At 40.7% G+C, this 18,813-nt stretch overlaps 1 protein-coding gene across 1 annotated transcript; it reads right to left on the bottom strand.

The window, feature by feature from the left end:
- On the bottom strand, positions 1-1,747 carry LOC115676305 (protein NODULATION SIGNALING PATHWAY 2-like). Its single transcript, XM_030599187.2, has 2 exons — positions 1,285-1,747; positions 1-1,051 (listed from the first exon to the last, which is right to left on the bottom strand). The coding sequence occupies exons 1-2, from the start codon at positions 1,731-1,733 to the stop codon at positions 1-3; spliced, it is 1,500 nt and encodes a 499-aa protein (XP_030455047.2). The 5' UTR covers positions 1,734-1,747.
- Positions 1,748-18,813: the final 17,066 nt, after the last annotated feature.

The following is an 18,813-nucleotide window of genomic DNA, read 5'->3' as shown; positions in this document are numbered from 1 at the left end:
TTAAGAGATCGACGAATCAGAATCGAAGGGCGAAGTCCAAATGGAGGCTGAGAGCAGACGACGAGATTTCCATCCCAGGACGAGCCTGTTGCTGGCCAACTCCTCCACCCTGTACCCATCATTGAATAGCCCCAACAAGAGCTTGGCCTGGCAATGATTGGCAAAGCTTATGTCCACAGGCCTGAACCCCGTTGCACCTAACCACTCCCGCCACGAGCCGCCCTCCTTATCGCCGCACGTCCGGTATATCCGAGCCAACGACCCGACTATCCGGGGCCCCAGGAAAACCCTCTCCACCAGAGCTCGAGCCCGGCACTGCATCGGAAACCCTGCCTCGAGCGAGTCATACAGGGCAGAGTAGTGATGCAGGGAGTCTATGAATCGGCTCACGAACCCTTGGTCTCCGATCGGCCCCAATTCTTCCTCCACCAGAGTCACGAGTCTAGGGTTCAGCGTCTTGGCTCCGGATAAGAAGGAAGCCACGGACTCGGGTGCCCGGTAACAGAAGTGAGGAAGGTGCAGCATGCAGTTGAATATCAATGCCTCACCCCTCACTAACTTAAGGGAGGATGGACGAAATGTTTCGTCCGAGTCCAACCTACATTGGTGAAACGAAAATGGCTGACCAATTGATGCGGCAAATGCGGTCAGGCGACGGCCCGTCTCTTGGATGGTCCCGATCGAGCGGCGACCGTTTCCACCTCTCGACAAGGCCGTGATCCTGAGATGTGGGGAAGGTGGACCGTCCTTCCTTGAGACCAGAGCTTGCATGAGCGACGCCCATTGGATCCCCTCCATGATATCATAGTCCACGATATGGACTCGCCGGTGCTGAGTGACGGCTTCTAGAATAGCCTGATTCGCGGTGAAGTGCCCAAACTTGACGTACGGCGACAAGTCTTGCATTAGTTGAAAAGCGGCTAGAACATCCGTTTGGTGGTGATGGTGGTGGTCGTCGCGTTGGGGGCCACTGCTTATTAGGTGCTTGCCATGACCGCCACCGGCACCTTCAAGCAATCCTTGTAGGGCCTCCGTGAAATGAGCTGCCAATCTGTCGATTAAATAACAAAACTTTTACGTCAATGCTAAGGTTTTTTATCATTAATAAGCAACATTATTTCATCTATGACAAGTACAATGTTTTTTTCAAATTTAACAGGACCACCGTAGATTAGTAAACAGAGAACAAATTTCATGGGAGTGTGATTGAGATTGGAAGACGACTGTACATAATTACATATTAATCTGAATTTAATACTCATATTAGCTAGTTAAGTTGTTTACCTCTCCATGTTAGTTCCATCAGTTGGGGACACCAACTCCTTGAGCCGAACCAATATCACCCGAGCCAGTTCATGGCATTTGTTCACTCCGGTCAGGGCCTCTGCGGCTGCCATCAACAAGTGAACCAGCCTCAACCCTTTCGAGTCATCTCTGCTGGCTTCCTCGTCGGTGAACATGGTCGTGTCGGTGGATGGAGAGTTACTTCCCTCCTGGTAATTCACCCCGGAACGAGCTGGTTGAAGCCCACTCTCATCTATCATGGACTCAATTAGGTCCTGAAAATCATCTTGGCCGCCGGAGAGAGCGTTCCAATCAACCACCGGCGACCAATCATTCCAGTTGCAGCCATATTCATCGTCTGTCGTGGTGGTCGTGGTGGTGGTGGGGGAGGTGCTATAAGCCGAGAAGTCGAGCTCCGGTGCGTCGTCGATGGCCATGGCCATAGCCATTAAGGAATATTATGTGAGACGATGTTGAGAGAAGTGCTGTCAGGTGTTTGTGTTAGGGGTGTGTATTAATAGATATAAAAGGGCGTGGAGGGAGGATGGAGATGAAGCATGAGACAGTGTTTGTTGGAAGGGATCGAGATTTGATGTTATAATTAAGGACTTAAGATGTCTTTGCCGGACCATAAGTTTGGCTTTATATTTATAGCCACTCGAGAAGGTCCCAATCATTCCTCTCAATAATGTCATGCCTTTGCAGTTATGCCCTTGCATTTTGGGTTATTTGGATTAGTGTCATATTCCCTTTGTCTTACGTAAGGAGGCAAAGGGAGCAAGATAAAAAGATGGTGTTTCTTTTTTTTGGGTCCAAGACATGTTGAGAGAAGAAAATTAGAAGAACAAAGACCAAGTGCACCAATGTGTCCTTTTTATTCATACTGGGTTTTAATTTTATCACACGTTTCACGCAGGATGAGATTTTTCCAAAAATTGAAACTTTCTAAAATATAAGGAAAATGCGTAGGATTGGACTTTTATTCATTGGAGGAAAATGAAATCCTTCCGAATCGTCGTATGATTGCCTCGCTTGAAGCCAAATATGACCATCCATCAGGCACTCTTATTTACTAGCTAGCCGCTTTGTGATTTTCTCAAAAACTCGCTTGAAATTAATCGAGCGCTTTAAAAGGATTAGGCACTCAATATCACAAATAGCAAATTCTTGAGGATAAAGCATACGACAAACACGCGGAGTTTCACAATACCGGATGAACGACGGATCCCAAGACACTAATCGTAAAGCTAAAGACCGGGTCGGCCAATCATCAACGTTTCGTGATCGTGAACGGGAACTAATTAGTCCCGTATGGTCAAACTAAATCAATCGCAGAGGTACCTATCGTCGCAAAGTACCAACATAAAAACTTCGGCTAAATTAGAGAACGAGAGCGACTAACCAATCATCTCGCGTAGAAATTATCAAAACGAAAGGTCAGTTGGGGGAAGAAGGCAAAGCTTTTTAACCTCACTCCCAATGAGAATTGAGCTTGACCTCCATGTCACATACGATTCAGCTCCGGAAAGAGTTGAAGAAAAGCCCCCAAAAATTGGCTCACTCACCCTCCAACTTTTCGATCATACGACCACGTCTTCGATCTTCGGCCGGCCCGACCGGCTCGCCCCGACCTCTTTCATTAGTCACCACCCACTACGTTCGCTTTCTTTCCCTTTCGGATTACACAAGAATGTTTGCTCCTGTTGAGATATCATCACATCAAGGGCCCCACCACAAAAATATATAATCAATTAGCCAAAATCTCCGTACACACAATTGGCCAATATATAATGGGGGGCGTAAGAATACGAAAAGTAAAGAGATATATTCACTATAAGTCCTAAAATTTATTATGAAAGTGCAATTGAGTTCTAAAACTTGTAAAAAGTATAATCAAGTCCTAAAACTTGTCATATTGGTTCAATCGAATCCTAAAATTAACACCGTCCAATTTGACTAATGGAAAATGCTAACATGGCTTATTATTATTTTAATTTTACTTTTATTTTAATTATATTTAAAAAAAAATAAGCTAAATTTTAAAATTTTTAAAAAAAAGTGGAGGAGGAGGAGGACGGGCGGGGAGGGAGGGCTTGCCCTCCCCACCGCCGCCGCCGCCCCACCATCACCGGGATGGGCCGGCGAGGGTGGGGGACAAGCAAGCAAGGGTCACAAGTGGACTCGGCCGGGGGCCGACGACCCTTGCCAATGCCGTTGAGAGCTCCGCAGCCCCTCTCCCACTGGGGCGATGGTGGGGCAAGCCCTCCCTCCTCGACTATCTTCCACCCTTTTTTTTAAATTATTTTTAATTTTGCTTATTTTTATATTTAATTTAAATAAAATTAGTATTAAAAATCAAATTTGGGCAAAAACGACGTCATTTTAGCCAAGTAGGAGAGAGAAAATATTAAAATAAGCCATGTCAGAGCCACGTCAGCATTTTCCGTTAGTAAATTTGACGGTGTTAATTTTAGGACTCATTTGAATCAATTTGACAAGTTTTAGAACTTGATTGCACTTTTTGCAAGTTTTAGGACTTAATTGCACTTTCGTAACAAGTTTTAGGACTTCTAATGAACATTTCCCAAAAGTAAATATCAAAAGTTTTATGCGGCGCTCACTTTAGTGCCAAAATTTTTTGCATGCTCACTTAAATGCTAAATCGGAGAAAATACGATCACTTAAATGCCTCTAGAAATAAATCACAAAAATTTTTTTCTAATTAAAATGTTATTTATCTCTATCTCTCTCGTTCTCTCTCCCTTTCCTCTCTCTTTCCTCCAATTTCCTCCCTCTCTCTCTCTCGCCTCTCCTCTCTAAGCGCCTAATCAGATTATCACCACCCGCGACAACGAAGTTGCTGGCGAGGCCGCATTTTTGCCATTACTTCTGCCATCGCCTTATCTCTTCTCCTGCACTTCTTCTCCTCTCAAGCGTTGCCGTTTTGCTTCCAGCTCAGTGGCATCAACGCTTTCCTGGGGAAAAAGAATGGAGATCGGATCGAATTACTTTATAAATCAAAATTGAGGACAAAAATTGAAAATTGAGATGAGTTGAATTGAATGAGGGTTGGATTTTACCTCGGAGAGGATCTCGAACTCGAGGAAATTAGCCATGCTCTCATCTTTGTTGTCTGAAGTCGACATGAAGGAGGGTCTTCCAGTTAGGGAGTGATCAAGTCGGGATTTTTTAGCGTGCAGATGATTAATCAGATTGATTGAAGTCCCCAATGAGATTCAGTGCTTGGGAATTCCTGCCATTTTGGAGGTGAAAAGTGTGGTTATGGGGAAAAATCGTATTAGGGTTTCTAATTTGGGGCAAAACATATGGACAACGTCGTTTAGGGATATATATCCAGACTAAGTACACCGGCAAGCCATGTCAGGTTGAGGAATTAATAAATATGGTCATGTCAGATTTTCGGCGATCCAAATCCAAGTTAACACTTAAGTGATCAAGTTTAAATTTTCTGGTCTTCTTTTACATGTCCAATTTGACAACTGTTTTTACTTTGTATTTTTCCACGATCGATTGGTAACAAACCCGGATATTATATATTTATAAATTATTGACAACAATGAAAAAAACTAGAATAGACATATTTAAAATTATGTTTACCAAATAGTTTTGATCTGGTTGGAGTTACCAGATTTATAGTATGTTGTTAGAGAGCTCGTTTTGAGCCTAACATTGTCCTCGGCTGAAAAATCGTTTGAGATTGTTTCCATCCTACAAGTCCATACTTTCTTTATGTTTCATGCCACTTTTTAGACTTAGGGTCCCTTTGTTTCGCAAAAAACATTTTCCGGAAAGCATTTTCCTCATTTTATGGTGTTTGGTCTGTTTATGAAAATGAGTTAATGAAAAATATTTTCCTAGTCAACAGAAAAAGGTTTTCTTACCAAAACTTAAATTCAAGAAAATGATTTCCTCTTTGAAAGAATCGGAAAACGTTTTCCGAAATATGACTGGGTATCGGCACTTAGACTTGAAACTCTACATTTGGGCACGGAAACTCCAATGTTGGTTCTTGGCGTTGAGGACCAAGTCTCCAGCGGTCGGGACCAGGTCCATTGAAACCGGGCTTGGGCCTGGGCCCCCGGTGCCCACACCTGGGTCCATCGAGGCTAGCCCGAACACCTAGTGCCCGTACCTGATGCTCTGGCACCCAACTTAAAATACTTGCCAGATTTAGTTTTAGGTTTTAGCCAAACATCAGAGAATGAAGTTACTTTCCTGGTAAATGACTTCCTAGAAAATACGTTCCAGATATTGTACATTTTCTGCGAAATAAATGGACCCTTAGTCATTATATTCATTAGATGGAGCATTTATTTATTTTTTCAGATTTGATGTGTTGTTCCTTTAGGTCATATTTTATCATCATTAGGGTTTCATTAAGGTTTCACTCATACAGATTATCTTTATAACTTGTAAAATATGTTGCCTCTTTTAGTTAATCAATAATTCAAGAAAGTTTTTCCTTGTCTCTCCACTACGCCAATGTGCAACTTTCATTATGTGAATTCAGGGCGTCTTCTAGAGTAGAATTGTCCTCGTGTGATTGTATTGCTGCACGGAGTTTGTCTGCTTTGTAGGGTTGTGTTCTTGATCTGTGTTACATATGTAAACTGGAAGGGAAAGTGTTGGAAAACATGATAGTTAAACACGATGATTAGACCGGGCAACCCCCTATCCCTCTCCACTGATTATTTTTCTCCCAGGAAGAGTATTAGAATACGGAAAAAGCTTACAAGGAGATCCCTCCACCATACTAGAGAGTTACTTCCCCCGTCTCTCATTGACCCTTTTAAGAACATGTTCAGGTCCAATGTTCTTGATATGTATTACATATGTAAACTCTAGCTTATATGGAAGGGAAAGTGTTGGAAAACACAATGGTTAAACAATGCGGGGGTCTACTAGTAGACTAGTCTTGCCACGTAGGTGATAAAACACTTCATTCATTAATCGCCACGTGCCGGTATGGGACCCACGTTTTAGATTTTGTTTCTTCATCTCTATCTTCCTCCTCCTCTCTCTCCCTCTCGCCTCCTCCTCCTCCTCCTATATGCTTCTTCTTCTTCTTCTTCTTCTTCTTCTTCTTTGCGCAGGCAACATTTCGTTCCATATCGACTACGGCTCCACCACCAACTCCACCAATGCCTTCAACACCACCGACTGTCCGATTGCTTCTTCATCGATGGCTCCTCCTCTATCGTCAGTCCACTCATTGATTTTTCGCCCTCGCACTTGCCTAGGCCGTGAGGGTCAAGCCCTTGCCCAGGCCGCAAGGGTCGAGCACTCGCGAGATCCGACGAAGGTGGCCCTTGATAGATTCGACGAGCGCGACCCTCGCCCAGGCCGCAAGAGCCAAGCCCTTGTCAGATCCGGTGAGGGCGACACTCGTGTGTGGTCGGCGAGGGTCGCCCTCACCTGTGGCCAATTGCCAGCCATGGTCAAGTACCAGCCACAGGTCAAAGGGAAAGAAAGAAAAAAAGAAAGAAAGGAAAATAGAAGAACAAAGAAGATACAATGAAGAGGACAAAGAGGCTAACTAGTGGGACTTACCTGGACACACTGCAAGCGTTAAATGGAGTGTCCTCCCGTCTACATAGCAAAATTGACCTACCTAATATATTATCATTAGGTGCCTACAAAGATCGAGTATTCTTATCCACATGGCCTACAAAACATGACACGATGTCCACATGAATCGAGTCCATGACTACACAAACCTAAATATATATTTCACAGGTTAAGCAATTGGCATGCCACAAGAGACGGGATGTTCGCCCAAACGGTGTTTTTATAGCCAATGTCACGACTTCTTGCATCCCCTCGGTTCATGTGAGTCTAGTGTTTGATGCCACAACATGTTTGATGGTTGCACACGCAGAAACACAACTCGATTCAATCTCTGATGGTATATTGACACAATGAAAACATCGCAAACATAAGCTTCACGAATGATTCTTTCGTTACATTTTTGCCAAATTGGCTTACTTAATCGCCACTACACGCCCATGCGCTGCATGGTCAGCGTTTCTTGATTCCATGATGCGTGGGACTAGCTATAGAAGAGGAGGAAAGTACTCAGTCTGAGTTTGTCAAGGATGAACTATGATTCTGCGGACCTTCTGATGCTGATCGGGTCTCATCGTACATCTTGGTTCCTATTGGGTTGATTAGTCGTACCTTGCTCATGTGGGGCGGGTGACCAAATTTACCCATTCCAACTAATACAAGACGACTAAGATGATGGCCAAAAAAATAATAGAAAAACAGAGGCACAACTAAGATTGTCTTGGTGATTTCTTATTCTTTCTTTGGTGATCTCATTCGCCAGGAGGAAAGTCTTTTCTTAGGAAAGTCCACGAAGATTGGGATGATAAGGAGAGAAAGTCAATTCAAGGGCAAATCAGATCAAAATCCTAATTCATTCGGCAGCGGAAGAGGTCGCGCTACTCGGTCAAAAGCAAACGTGACAGCCTGTTGACAAGGATTCTAGAATCAAGGAACGGTAAAATAGCGACAACTTGTTCTTTTCCCCTCCTTTACCTTATTCTTTTCTTTCGATCGTCAGGTCTCGCCAGAAAAGTCCAAATATTTACTTTGCAGAATCATCGGAAGTGATATCAAGATTTTACGCGTTAACATATTCGGTCGGATCCACTATTATGTAAAAGTTTAATCCGTTGAAAATAACCTAAATCCTGCCTAGTCTAGATAGATGCCAACGCACCCACATAAATCATGTGGAATCTCCAACTTCCAAACATAAATGCCCACTTGGACCGCCTCGTGATCACATGCCTACTTCATCGCAACGGAGAAAATTACCAAAAAAGTCATAACTTATTGCAACTGTGTCAATTCAATTATAAACCTTTTTTTTTTGTCAATTGAGTCCTAACATTTACATTTATACCAATTCAGTCCATCCGGTCAATTTTTGTCAGAAACCGCTGACGTGGACACCGGCTGTCTTACGTGGTGTAATCGGCACTGGCGTGAACAAATTTTGATAATATTTTAATACTTTTTAATTATTTATTTCTTTTTCCTTTTTTTCTTTTCTTTCTCTTTCTTTTTTGTTTTCTTCCCTCCTTCTTCTAGCTAGTCGTCGGCCTTGGCAACCTCACTGGCCTTTGGTGAAGCTCGCCCCAGTCGGCCACTAGAGAGGTTGACAGTGGCCGAATAGTAGGGGTGTGCATAAAGAATCCCCCGACCGAGAACTGCTTCGACCAGACCGAACTGGTCGGTTCTTGACAGTTCCCAAGGGTGGTGGTTCGGTTTCTAGTTCCATAAAAATGGAACCGGTGGTTTTCGGTCTGGTTCGTGGTTCCAAAGAGAAAAACCGGACCGGACCAATTTATTTATTTATTTTTATTTCTTAAAGAATACTTTACTAGATAAACCCTAATCCCTTCTCTGCCTCCTCTTTCCCTCTTGTATCTCACGCCTCACTCTTTCCCTCTCTTCCCTCTCGGCCCTCACTCGACTCTCCGACAGCGCCACCTTCTCTCGCCTGAGTCACATCCCTTCTGCTCGAGCTCAATGCCTCCCTCTCACAATCTCATCTCAAGCTCGACTCTCGTCCCTTTCTGATTAAGGGAGCAGTAGTTGCTTGCTGTGATAAAGTCCATCCCCTAGCTAAGGTCCAGAGACTCGAACCGATGTACAACCCTCTAACACTTTCTCTCCTTGTTTTTTCCCTCCTTTTCTTGTCAATATTTAGTTTGCATTTCTAGTATCTTTTCCTTAGTTTTTGGCTTAGGCGTGATGAAGGAACTGAAATGAGGCGAAGTCATTTGGCGTGAAGCTAAAAATATCAAAGTTCTCTGCATCCAAGAATTGGTCGTTTTAATAACAAATACTAAAAACGATCACCACCGAGCATATTCTCCCGTAGTTTCCTTCCCCACCGGTTCCATTTACCCACTTAGGAACCAAACCGGACCGATCAGTCGGGTCTAGTCTGGTTCCAGGAGGTGATGGTCCTGTTCCCAGTTCCTGGGTGGGACCGAACTGGACTAGGAATAGATCATCCCTACCAAATAAGGCGAGCCTCGCCCAACAATGGGGAGGGCGAGGCTTGACCTCACCAGTTGAGGATGAAGATGAAGCTCGGGATTGAAGGTTCAACATACAGAGGAAAAAGCTACTTCAGCGACGGGATTCGAACGGGCGCAAAGATTCTCTTGTCGCAGGTGAAGTTAAGGAGGTGGTGCCGGGATGATCCCAAGCTCCATTGAAAAAAAAAATCGACATCGCTCTTGCCAGTAGAGCCTCGCCCAGCCATGGCGTGGCTTGCCTTTGTGGTTGCTGGCAAGGTCGGCTTAGCCATGGTTGGGTGAATCTCGCCCTTGCCGGCCACTGGCGAGGTCGACCTTGCCAAGGGCGAGCGACGCTGGCAAAGGCAAGCTTCGGCAGAGTCCGGCAAGGTCGCCTCTGGCCGATCGTCAAGGTCCGGTGACCAACTAGAGGAAGAAGGGAAGAAATAAAATAAAAAAAAGAGAAAAAAAGGAAAAAGATAATAAAATAAAAATCAAAAAAATATTAAAATATTACTAAAATTGTCCATATTAGTGCCGGCCGCGCCACATAGGACGGCCGGCATCCATGTTAGCGATTTCTGATCAAACTTGGCTGGATTGATTGAATTGATACAAATGCAATAGGTTTTGGACTCATTTGGCAAAAAAAAAAGGTTTAGGACTAAATTGGCACAATTGTAATAGGTTTAGGGTTTTTTTGGCAATTTTCATTATCGCAACGCCTACCTCTGCCTGTGGTCTCATCCATTAGTCCAAACCATGATAATCATGATGATATGTGAATTTCTTCTTGGAGGTATTCACCAAACATCGAATCACATTGGAGGCCCTTCGTTTAACCATTGGCTTTGACATTACTTATTAAGGACATCAACTGAAATCTTATACCTTCATCTGGGAATATCGTTGACTGAAACTATTTTTCCCTCAAAAAGTTATGCCTATGAATTATGATCAGAATAGGCATATTACATGATGCATCCCTAATTAGTTACTTGATGCGGGGCTCCTTTACCTTCACTATGCATCTTAACATTGATCATCACCCTAAAACAAGGGATTGGCAATTTATGTTCGTGGGTCATGTTTGTGTCATGTTGACTTGATGATATACTACATTATAGGTCAACCGAATGTGACACCATGAGTTAATCATGTCGACCTAGTTATTGAAACATGAACGTGACCAGGAAATTGTTGGGTTGACACGACACCATCTGTGTAATCCAGTTACATGACGGGTATACAAGCCGACACAAATCCATGACAAACCATGACACAAAATCAACTTGACAGCATAAACCTAACATGAAGTATTCTCAATCTTTACAAGTCTGTTTTCAAATTGCAACAACCTGTTAACAAAATTTCATGAAGTTGAATTAAAAAGCCTACATAGGCAATAAAAATATTGTCAACTTAAATTCCTAATGGTGAATAACATGGGTATAATAGTTGTCCTAATCAACCGATTTTAAGGGGTCACGCAGGTTGTGTGGACACAAATCCATTGACTTAAAAGGAAATAAGTCAATTTCGCGGCGGGTTAATACGATCACGACACGATTATTAGTTATGTCTCGTAAGTTGACACGGAATTTATTAGCCTTAAACCCATCGTGTCGTGTTCGAGCTGTGTTGTCTTGTCGTATCAAGGATTGTCACCCTTACTTAAGACCACAATGATCAACGCGATTCTTCCTTGGAAATATCCATCAAGACAAAGATAAACAACGGGCCTCCAATCAACTCGGCGATACTATTATATTGGGACAATGCAATGAAAACCCAATAGCCCTTTAGCATAATAAAATCCAATCGAGCACCCACTAACATACCTAACTAAACTCATACTCACTCAAATGTTGAAGTTCTTAGAAGTATGAGTCAACTCGATATATTGAATCATTCCGAAAACAAAACTATCGGGTTCGTTCCATGCACTAAGCTACCTAGCCCCTGCACCTCGCACGACGGTTCCCATGTTTGTACATGTGCTGCTATAACTTGTGAACGAGAACCACGAACTATAAAAGATAAGAAAGAATTAAGGTAGGCAATTCTTGGCAAATCATATGTTTAATGAAGACGAACTGAGAAATGGGGACCATCATTCTTTGTTTTTTTGTTCAATACAAATGGGAAGGCCGGCACAAAGTGAAGTGACATGGACATTTTTTTTTTTTTGCTAAAAGTGACATGGACATGTTACTGGAGCCGAAGCACCCGCGTCTGACGGTAGCCACACTCATGTCAAACCACTTCGGCTAACCATATGTTTTAGATACATGGGATCTTATCAAATTAGAAGACGTAACCCTTTCTTTATTGCCAGCATATAATGCCAGCCAGCCATTGATAAGCTGATTTGCAGAGTTATTTTTTCATAATTGTCGTGATCATTGGCAAGTTGTTGGGGCGCCTAGTTTTCCTAAGCAAGAAGACTAATGGAAAGAAGGTCAATTCAAACCCTTTTTATATCATCGTGATGAAATTGATATGAAAAATTATGCCAAGAAAAGACCTTACAAATGAGCAGCAAAGAGAACTTTGTACTAGAACATTTGTAATATATGTCTAGAACATTTGTAATCACAACTCAATTAAGGCCAAAGACTTGAGATTGTTAAAAAGCCCAACCTAAAAACTTAAGCTAATAGGTTGAAAGAAACCCCATAAATATAAAGAGTATATAGGACTCGTTGTCAAGCAATGTAGGACAATATTTCAATATCACATCTCATGTGCAAGTCAGAGTAAGAGCAGTACGTGGAATTTGACTGATGGGGGGTGAACTCACATACGCGAAAGGAGTAGCACTAGTTTTGATACCATGTTAAAAGATTCAACCCAAAAGCTTAAGTTAATAGGTAGAGGGAAATTACATGAATATATAGAGCTTATATGATCCGTTATCAAGCAATGTGGGACAATATTTCGACAGAAATCATAACACCTCATGTCTAAGATTGTTCAGAGATGATTTTACATTCTTTCATATTATTTCAATTGCAATCGTTGATACTATATAAACCCTGATGGATGGCCTAAGCATTGCCTCCTCGTTCATGACCATAGTTCAACAACTCGTACCATGGTTGAGAGAAGTCATCGCTTATTAGTCATTTTTAATTTAATTTACTTGTAATTTATGTGCTTTCCTCCCAAATATCTCAAATTATGCATCTATGATTGATTACATGAGGATGGTCCTTTATCTTTTTAGGCGCTAGTGGATGGATATGACCTTTTTCCTGTCATTTCAATCTGATCTAATTCATTTTCACCCCCATCACCGTCAATGCCGTGAATGAATTGGCAAGGAAAGCAGCTGGGTGTTTTAAACATACATAATTCTCGTCAAAGCACTCTATTATTGGCCCATTTCTGCAATAAAAGAAACTCTTTAAATATACTAAAAATAAATAAATAAAAAAGGGAATGGCCCATCAGTTTTTTGACATAGTGAAATGCAAATGATTGTCAACCCCTGCAACTAATATTATTTCATTCTTAGGTGAAGATTCCCTTGGATATGCTCAGAATGACATGTGATATTTCGTCTCCTTGGAACAGCTCCAGATTCCCTCCATAGAATACTCTTGAATATTGCGGGGAAACCAAAGATATTCATTAATGGTACGTGTCATGCGCAGTACATTAGGCAGACTTGTCATTTAAGAAAATGATTTGATGGGTAGAGTCACCAAAGTTTGACCCTCAAATCAAGAAGCCCTTCCTATTGAGCCAAATCTCATTATTTTTTGTTCTTGCATGTAGCCAAATGTTATGTTGACCATAGTATGTATTTAGAAATGAAACGCGTGTCATGCACGGAAACGTGTGACTCTATGAAAGTTTGATAGAATGATACGTTTTGCTTTTAGATGAATATTGCAGTCACATTACAAATTATTCGATGGAGTTGATTGTGTTTTACAGGTAGAAATGTAAATGAAAATCAATATCGTCTGAGAGAGAATTTATTTTTATCAAAAGTTGGTTCTTGCTCTAATGTAACGGCAATGTGAAATCTCCCTAGATTGAACATTTGAAAAGGACGTAATTTTCTTTCTTATGATTCAATGATAGATATGGGTGTAATTTTTTGTGCTATAACATATAATAGAGTGTCGACAATACATGATCTATGTTCATAATGTTAATATCGAATCTATCTGCTTGGTTAACTTAAAAAAAGTAAAATAATTTGTACATACATGACCTTAACCTATAGCCTCACAATTTTTCCGGCGATTTTTGTTGCCATTACATTTATCGATTAACAACATACAAAACAAAATTATTTATGAAACATGTAGATAAAATTTGAACATTAGTTCAGAATTTAATATAGCATGGCATCTTTTTGCAAAGAATAGATATTAATTTAGTAATTCTTGTAGAACACGAAAAAAAAAAAAGAGGTACCCATATGGTACCCCATTATATCATTGAGAAATGCTAATTGTACTATATCTTTTTCTAAATTTCGTGCCTTAAGTGATTGAAAAATAATGATTGGATGTCTAAATATAATTCAATCACTGTGTACTAGTTTAAACAATCGCTACAATTTTAACACATCATTTGGCATAATTTAGAAAGGTGGTCTATATTTTACCTAGGATTGCTTTATATGATTTGCAAAAAACATAAAAAGTCAAGTAAATTCCATCGTATCAAGTCAAATCAGTTATATTAAGAAGAAGTTTGAGCCTGTAGAACAACTCTTAGGTGCAAGTACGATGTGAGAATATAAGGAAGAGCCCCACATTTTGGATGTTTGCAATTGCAATTGACTGGAGGAATTGATGCATCCGTTGTTTTTTTGTTTTTTATTTGAGTTCAATTAAGAATGTTGACGGATCCAGACGAAAACTCTCACTTCGTAATTTCCCAATTACGGTGAGGAAGATCTAAAATGAAAGCATATGTTATGGCAGGTTCTCTAACATTCCGCATACGATGACTAGCTCTACCTATTGCAAAACTTTATACACTAATGTTGATATTTTTCAAAGTTCTTAAGTACTTAGGCATACCCTACTCATGGAAAGTTCCCCAGATGCAGGGAGGCACTCCACCTTAGCCAAAAACCCCAAGAAAGATGCGAGAATTAAAAGGGTAGGGATTACGGCCAAGGTGGAATGACTCACGACGAGGGCACTGTTCGTTAAACTACCGGCAAATCAGTGAACCCCACCCTGTGGTGAGGACGGTCGGGAACTGGCACTTCTTTGTCCGTCTCTTTGTTTTCTTCTTCTTCTCCATTTGAGAAAGACTCAAGTCATACTTTATTCGCAGTCCACCAGTTGGCAGATCGACTGGGATCAGAGGATTAAACAAAAGCATTCGTTCGCCCATCGTTTCATCAAAGAAGTATCAGATTGGATCCTTGGTTAATGCAGCTTTATCAAATTGGATCCTTGGCTGATGGAGCTTGCGAAATTGAGCAAGCGAAGTTTAGAATTTCGCTTTGGTGAAGAAGCGTAATTAATTTCTGAATGAGAATGTCTCTTCACCTTGTCGTAACCACTGTCAATTGGAATCTCCCCCAGTTGATTTCTGTTGTTTCAATTGCTTAACAAAAGAAATCGATCTTACATGTTAAGATACCTTAACCATCCTTTCTACATAACGTGGATAATTACGCCACGCAAAGATCACTTGGTAATGAGTTAGAAATCATTATATGCCTTAATAGATCGGCTGATGACTTACGTTTACGCAGTCATATGAGAACCTGGTAATCTAGAAGCGAATGGTGTGATTAATTAGGGAAGAATTACATAATCTAGATTTAATTTCGTTGTCTTGACACAGTAAAAAGGAAAATATATAAAGAAACCCCAGAAAAATTTGAGAGTCTTCTGAACCTTATGGCTTATCATTGTAACTTTCTTGCACATGACAAGTGAAAAACCTAATTGCCGACCGGCTTGCATAAACGGTTCAAGAAGCATAAGTGGGGCTGCCTGGGGAGCTCAAGAAACATATTTGTACTCACTTCGATGTTGTTTACCAGGTCACGTGAAGCAAACCACCAACTCGCTCCGGCAAACAAGAACAGTAAAAATCTCGCAGAAGTTGACAGTGCGAGGCCCTTTAACCCTAGAAGATCTCTTTGTACTTTCTCAGGACAACATTCTTCTGCTAACATTGATAAGACCAAGTAAAACAAAGTCTTTTTCTTAATCAGCAGCTCCTGCAAAGTGCCCAGATGCCCTCCACGTGGATCGTTAATCTCAAGTCGCCCAGTCTCTCTCAAAGGGGTACGCTCATGTTTAGTTCCGAGGCCACCTTTCTTTACGTACGTCCTGGCTCCGTTGTCTTCTTTAATCCATAGAATATGCAACAGTAACAGCGACAGAAGAAAGTGGGCTGCGATGGATACGCATTGTCCGGTTCAGAAGGGCATCAGCTCCTCACTGCACAGAAACATGTATGAACTTGTGAATACTTTAGTTTTGGCTTAGGGTTTTTGGGGAGAATAACTAGTGGACCGAACGATGACGAGATGATGACATTGTGTTGACCGAAGCCATTCGATAGGAGGAGACATTAGGAGGTAGTTCAGGTGAGGCCATTGTCATTGCCTTTTTGGAGTAGTTACCTTTCTCCCTCAAAGTTAGCGGTACGGACTAATTTAATCTTAGCCAAAGAAAAATTAAAAGAGGTTCTTTACTATATTCATAATTAAAAAAATATAAGACTGCTACATAGGTCATGAAGTGTGTCACCAGCAGTGTCGAGACCCAAAAAAAAAAGTTAATCGAGAATGGAGACTTACGATGATACTATATATAGAGAAAAAGCCATTAAAAATCATAAATTATATCCATTGTGACAACGTTACCCCGAACTATTTTTCGTGACATCAAAATTCCAAAATTATGCCCACTGTGACATATTTACCTTAAACTTTTGTTATAACATCAAAAAACTTAAACTTCTACTTGTGTGACACATTTACCCTTCATCAAAGTCCCGGCAGATGATTTTCCAATCAAAATGACATTGTTTTTATTTAACTTAAGCTACGTGGGAGTCATGATAATACCATTTTCCTTTTGTTATCTATGTAAGTAGATTTTTAACGGTGCCCATTGATGAAATTTTGATGGGAATTAAATGTCTCGGATAGGTACAAGTTCGGGATTTGTAGATACACAAAGAAAAGTTTAAAGTAGATGTGTCACAGTTGGTATAATTTGAGACTTTTGGTAGCTTCTTTCCTATTAAATAAGAAAATCACTTTAGTTTAGTTACAGAGCGTGATTCCAGTCTTGATTAGGTTAGGCCAAATTACTCGGATGGTTCTCCAGTTGACTAAGCCATCTCCTGTCAATCTGCCTTGGAAGAATAAGTACTAAAATGGGTTGACCATATGTTAACCATATGTTGACCGAGAGGGTCGCCACGGAGTTCACATGAAAGGATTTGATTGTTGGGCCCTGTCGGCATAGCCCATTGGCGTTTACTTTTCTTGATGTTGTAGGTGATATGCTGAGTGTGGCCCTAGGACTAGGACTATGGTTAAGCTAGGAGATGGGCTTCTTCTAGTCATGGGTTTTTAGGCCTCTAAAACTAATCTCTCGTTTTTTTGTTTTCACCTTTTCCTAACTTTATCCTTTCTATAATTCTCGGAGTGTTACGATAATATTAAGAGAATCCAATGAAGCAATTTAACATAATTATGGATTGAAATAAGCATATAGGGTTTCCTGTTGTTTAAAGAGAGCCAGTCTCAAATTTATTCCTTCTTTCTAATTCATTATATTCATTGGTTGAAGGATGAACATATTTATCTATATATTCTTCATCAGCTCGTCTTTTTCTAGATAAAACTAATAACTATTATCTCTAGAAAAAATGTAGAAATTTAATGGAAATATGGGGAAGAATACTTGTGGTATCACCAATGCATATTTTGATCATGCCGCATGTTCTCCTTGAAACCTTTCATCATTGTGCGGGGTCACTCCTAAACCAATATCCTGAAGCGTCCTCTGAACCCAGCAACCGTGTGCGCGCGCACATAGAGAGAAAGCAACGAGGCGGGACTTCGATGGAACCGGCGACTCTATTAAGGTCACGAAGGGGGAGAAAAAAGATAAGTTGGTGATTAGAAGTGAGCATGGTTCTAGGGTAAAACTTGGAACCTGATAACGGGATCGGCAGGAACCTATCTGGTTTCAGGTTCCAAGATATGCATAGTAGGTTTCAGATTCCAAAAATTGAGAAAGTTGTTTCGACGGGTAGATTTCAAGTTTTAGTTAGATGAAACCTGGAACCTAGAACTTGGAACCTTAAACAAGTTTTTGTGTTTTTCTTGGTCCGTGTCTTCGCGCAATCCTGCGGTATTCCATGGCGTCCGACGATAAGTGTATAATATGGAACCACTAGTCCGAACTTCCATTTTATAAATGAGACTTTTACTTTGTTAATGTTTCATATTTATCACGTGTTTAAATATATATTGTGATCAGTGGATTGTAGCAGCAAGTAGTGATTACAAAAGGTGATGTTTAATTGCAATTGTTCAATTAATAATATAGATGGAACCTATGTTGACCCTGGAATCGATCTTGAAATCTGTGACAATGTAGGTTTTAAGTTCCAAAAAATAATGAACATATTCCAACGGATAAGTTCCAGATTTCAGGTTAAATCTGTACGAAACCTGGAATCGCTCACCCTATTAATGATAGACATGAGGTGGCAATCCACATTGCTATTTGTGCCTGGTCATTGCTATGGTGGCGCTCCACGGCTATTTGTTCCAGATTGAAAGATTATTTCGTAAGGAACTATGGGGCTAAATACTGAGTGCGTTATTGGGTGTAATTGAGACTTGGAAAATACTAAGAGTATTTGAGTGACTCGAGTGCGATTGTAATCTCCGTTGTATCGATTAATCTATAGTGGAATTTCGTGCTGCTCTCCCCGTGGACGTAAGTCACTACAACTGAACCACGTAAATCTGGTGTCCGATTTATTTTTTTGTTCTGTCAAATTTATTATTCGATCGCTTGGCTTCCGCAACAATTTATAACATGCAATCTCATCATATATATATTTTTTATTTTACTTAAAAAGGTATCATAAATTGAGTGCCAAGTGTCCTTGCCATCGATACCACGAGTGATCATTTAACTTACAATCTTTATTATTTGGTTATTATGCTCGTACAACTCAGTAAACGTGACATCATATATTAGAAGGTATTCACATGAATATAAATATTAACATTGGATGGACGATATCATCAATAAGAATAGCTAAAGTTTAATAAAGATAGGACTTTGAGGGGGTAAATTAGTGTATCGTATAAAAGCAGTTTTTGATAAGGACAAGAGAAATAATCTATATCTTAAAAACTCGTTTGTCCCTGCTTCCCCACACTAGGCTTTAAATTGAATTATGTGTTAGATGGTCAATTGTTCATCTTCGCTAATAAAAATGG

The sequence above is a fragment of the Syzygium oleosum genome, unplaced genomic scaffold (assembly GCF_021117445.2).
Source record: "Syzygium oleosum isolate NSW1041296 unplaced genomic scaffold, Sole_v2.1 Sole_v2.05, whole genome shotgun sequence".
Taxonomy (NCBI): Eukaryota; Viridiplantae; Streptophyta; class Magnoliopsida; order Myrtales; family Myrtaceae; genus Syzygium; species Syzygium oleosum.
Note: the sequence above shows the minus strand (reverse complement) of the source record. Positions and strands in the feature narration are given on the sequence as shown.

What these genes read in the sequence shown, in the direction of transcription:
- LOC115676305 (XM_030599187.2), bottom strand. Translation starts at nt 1,733, where the DNA reads ATGGCTATGGCCATGGCCATCGACGACGCACCGGAGCTCGACTTCTCG. An exon ending in GATGGAACTAACATGGAGAG is followed by an intron (nt 1,052 to 1,284) that starts GTAAACAACTTA and finishes TTTAATCGACAG; the next exon opens with ATTGGCAGCTCATTTCACGG.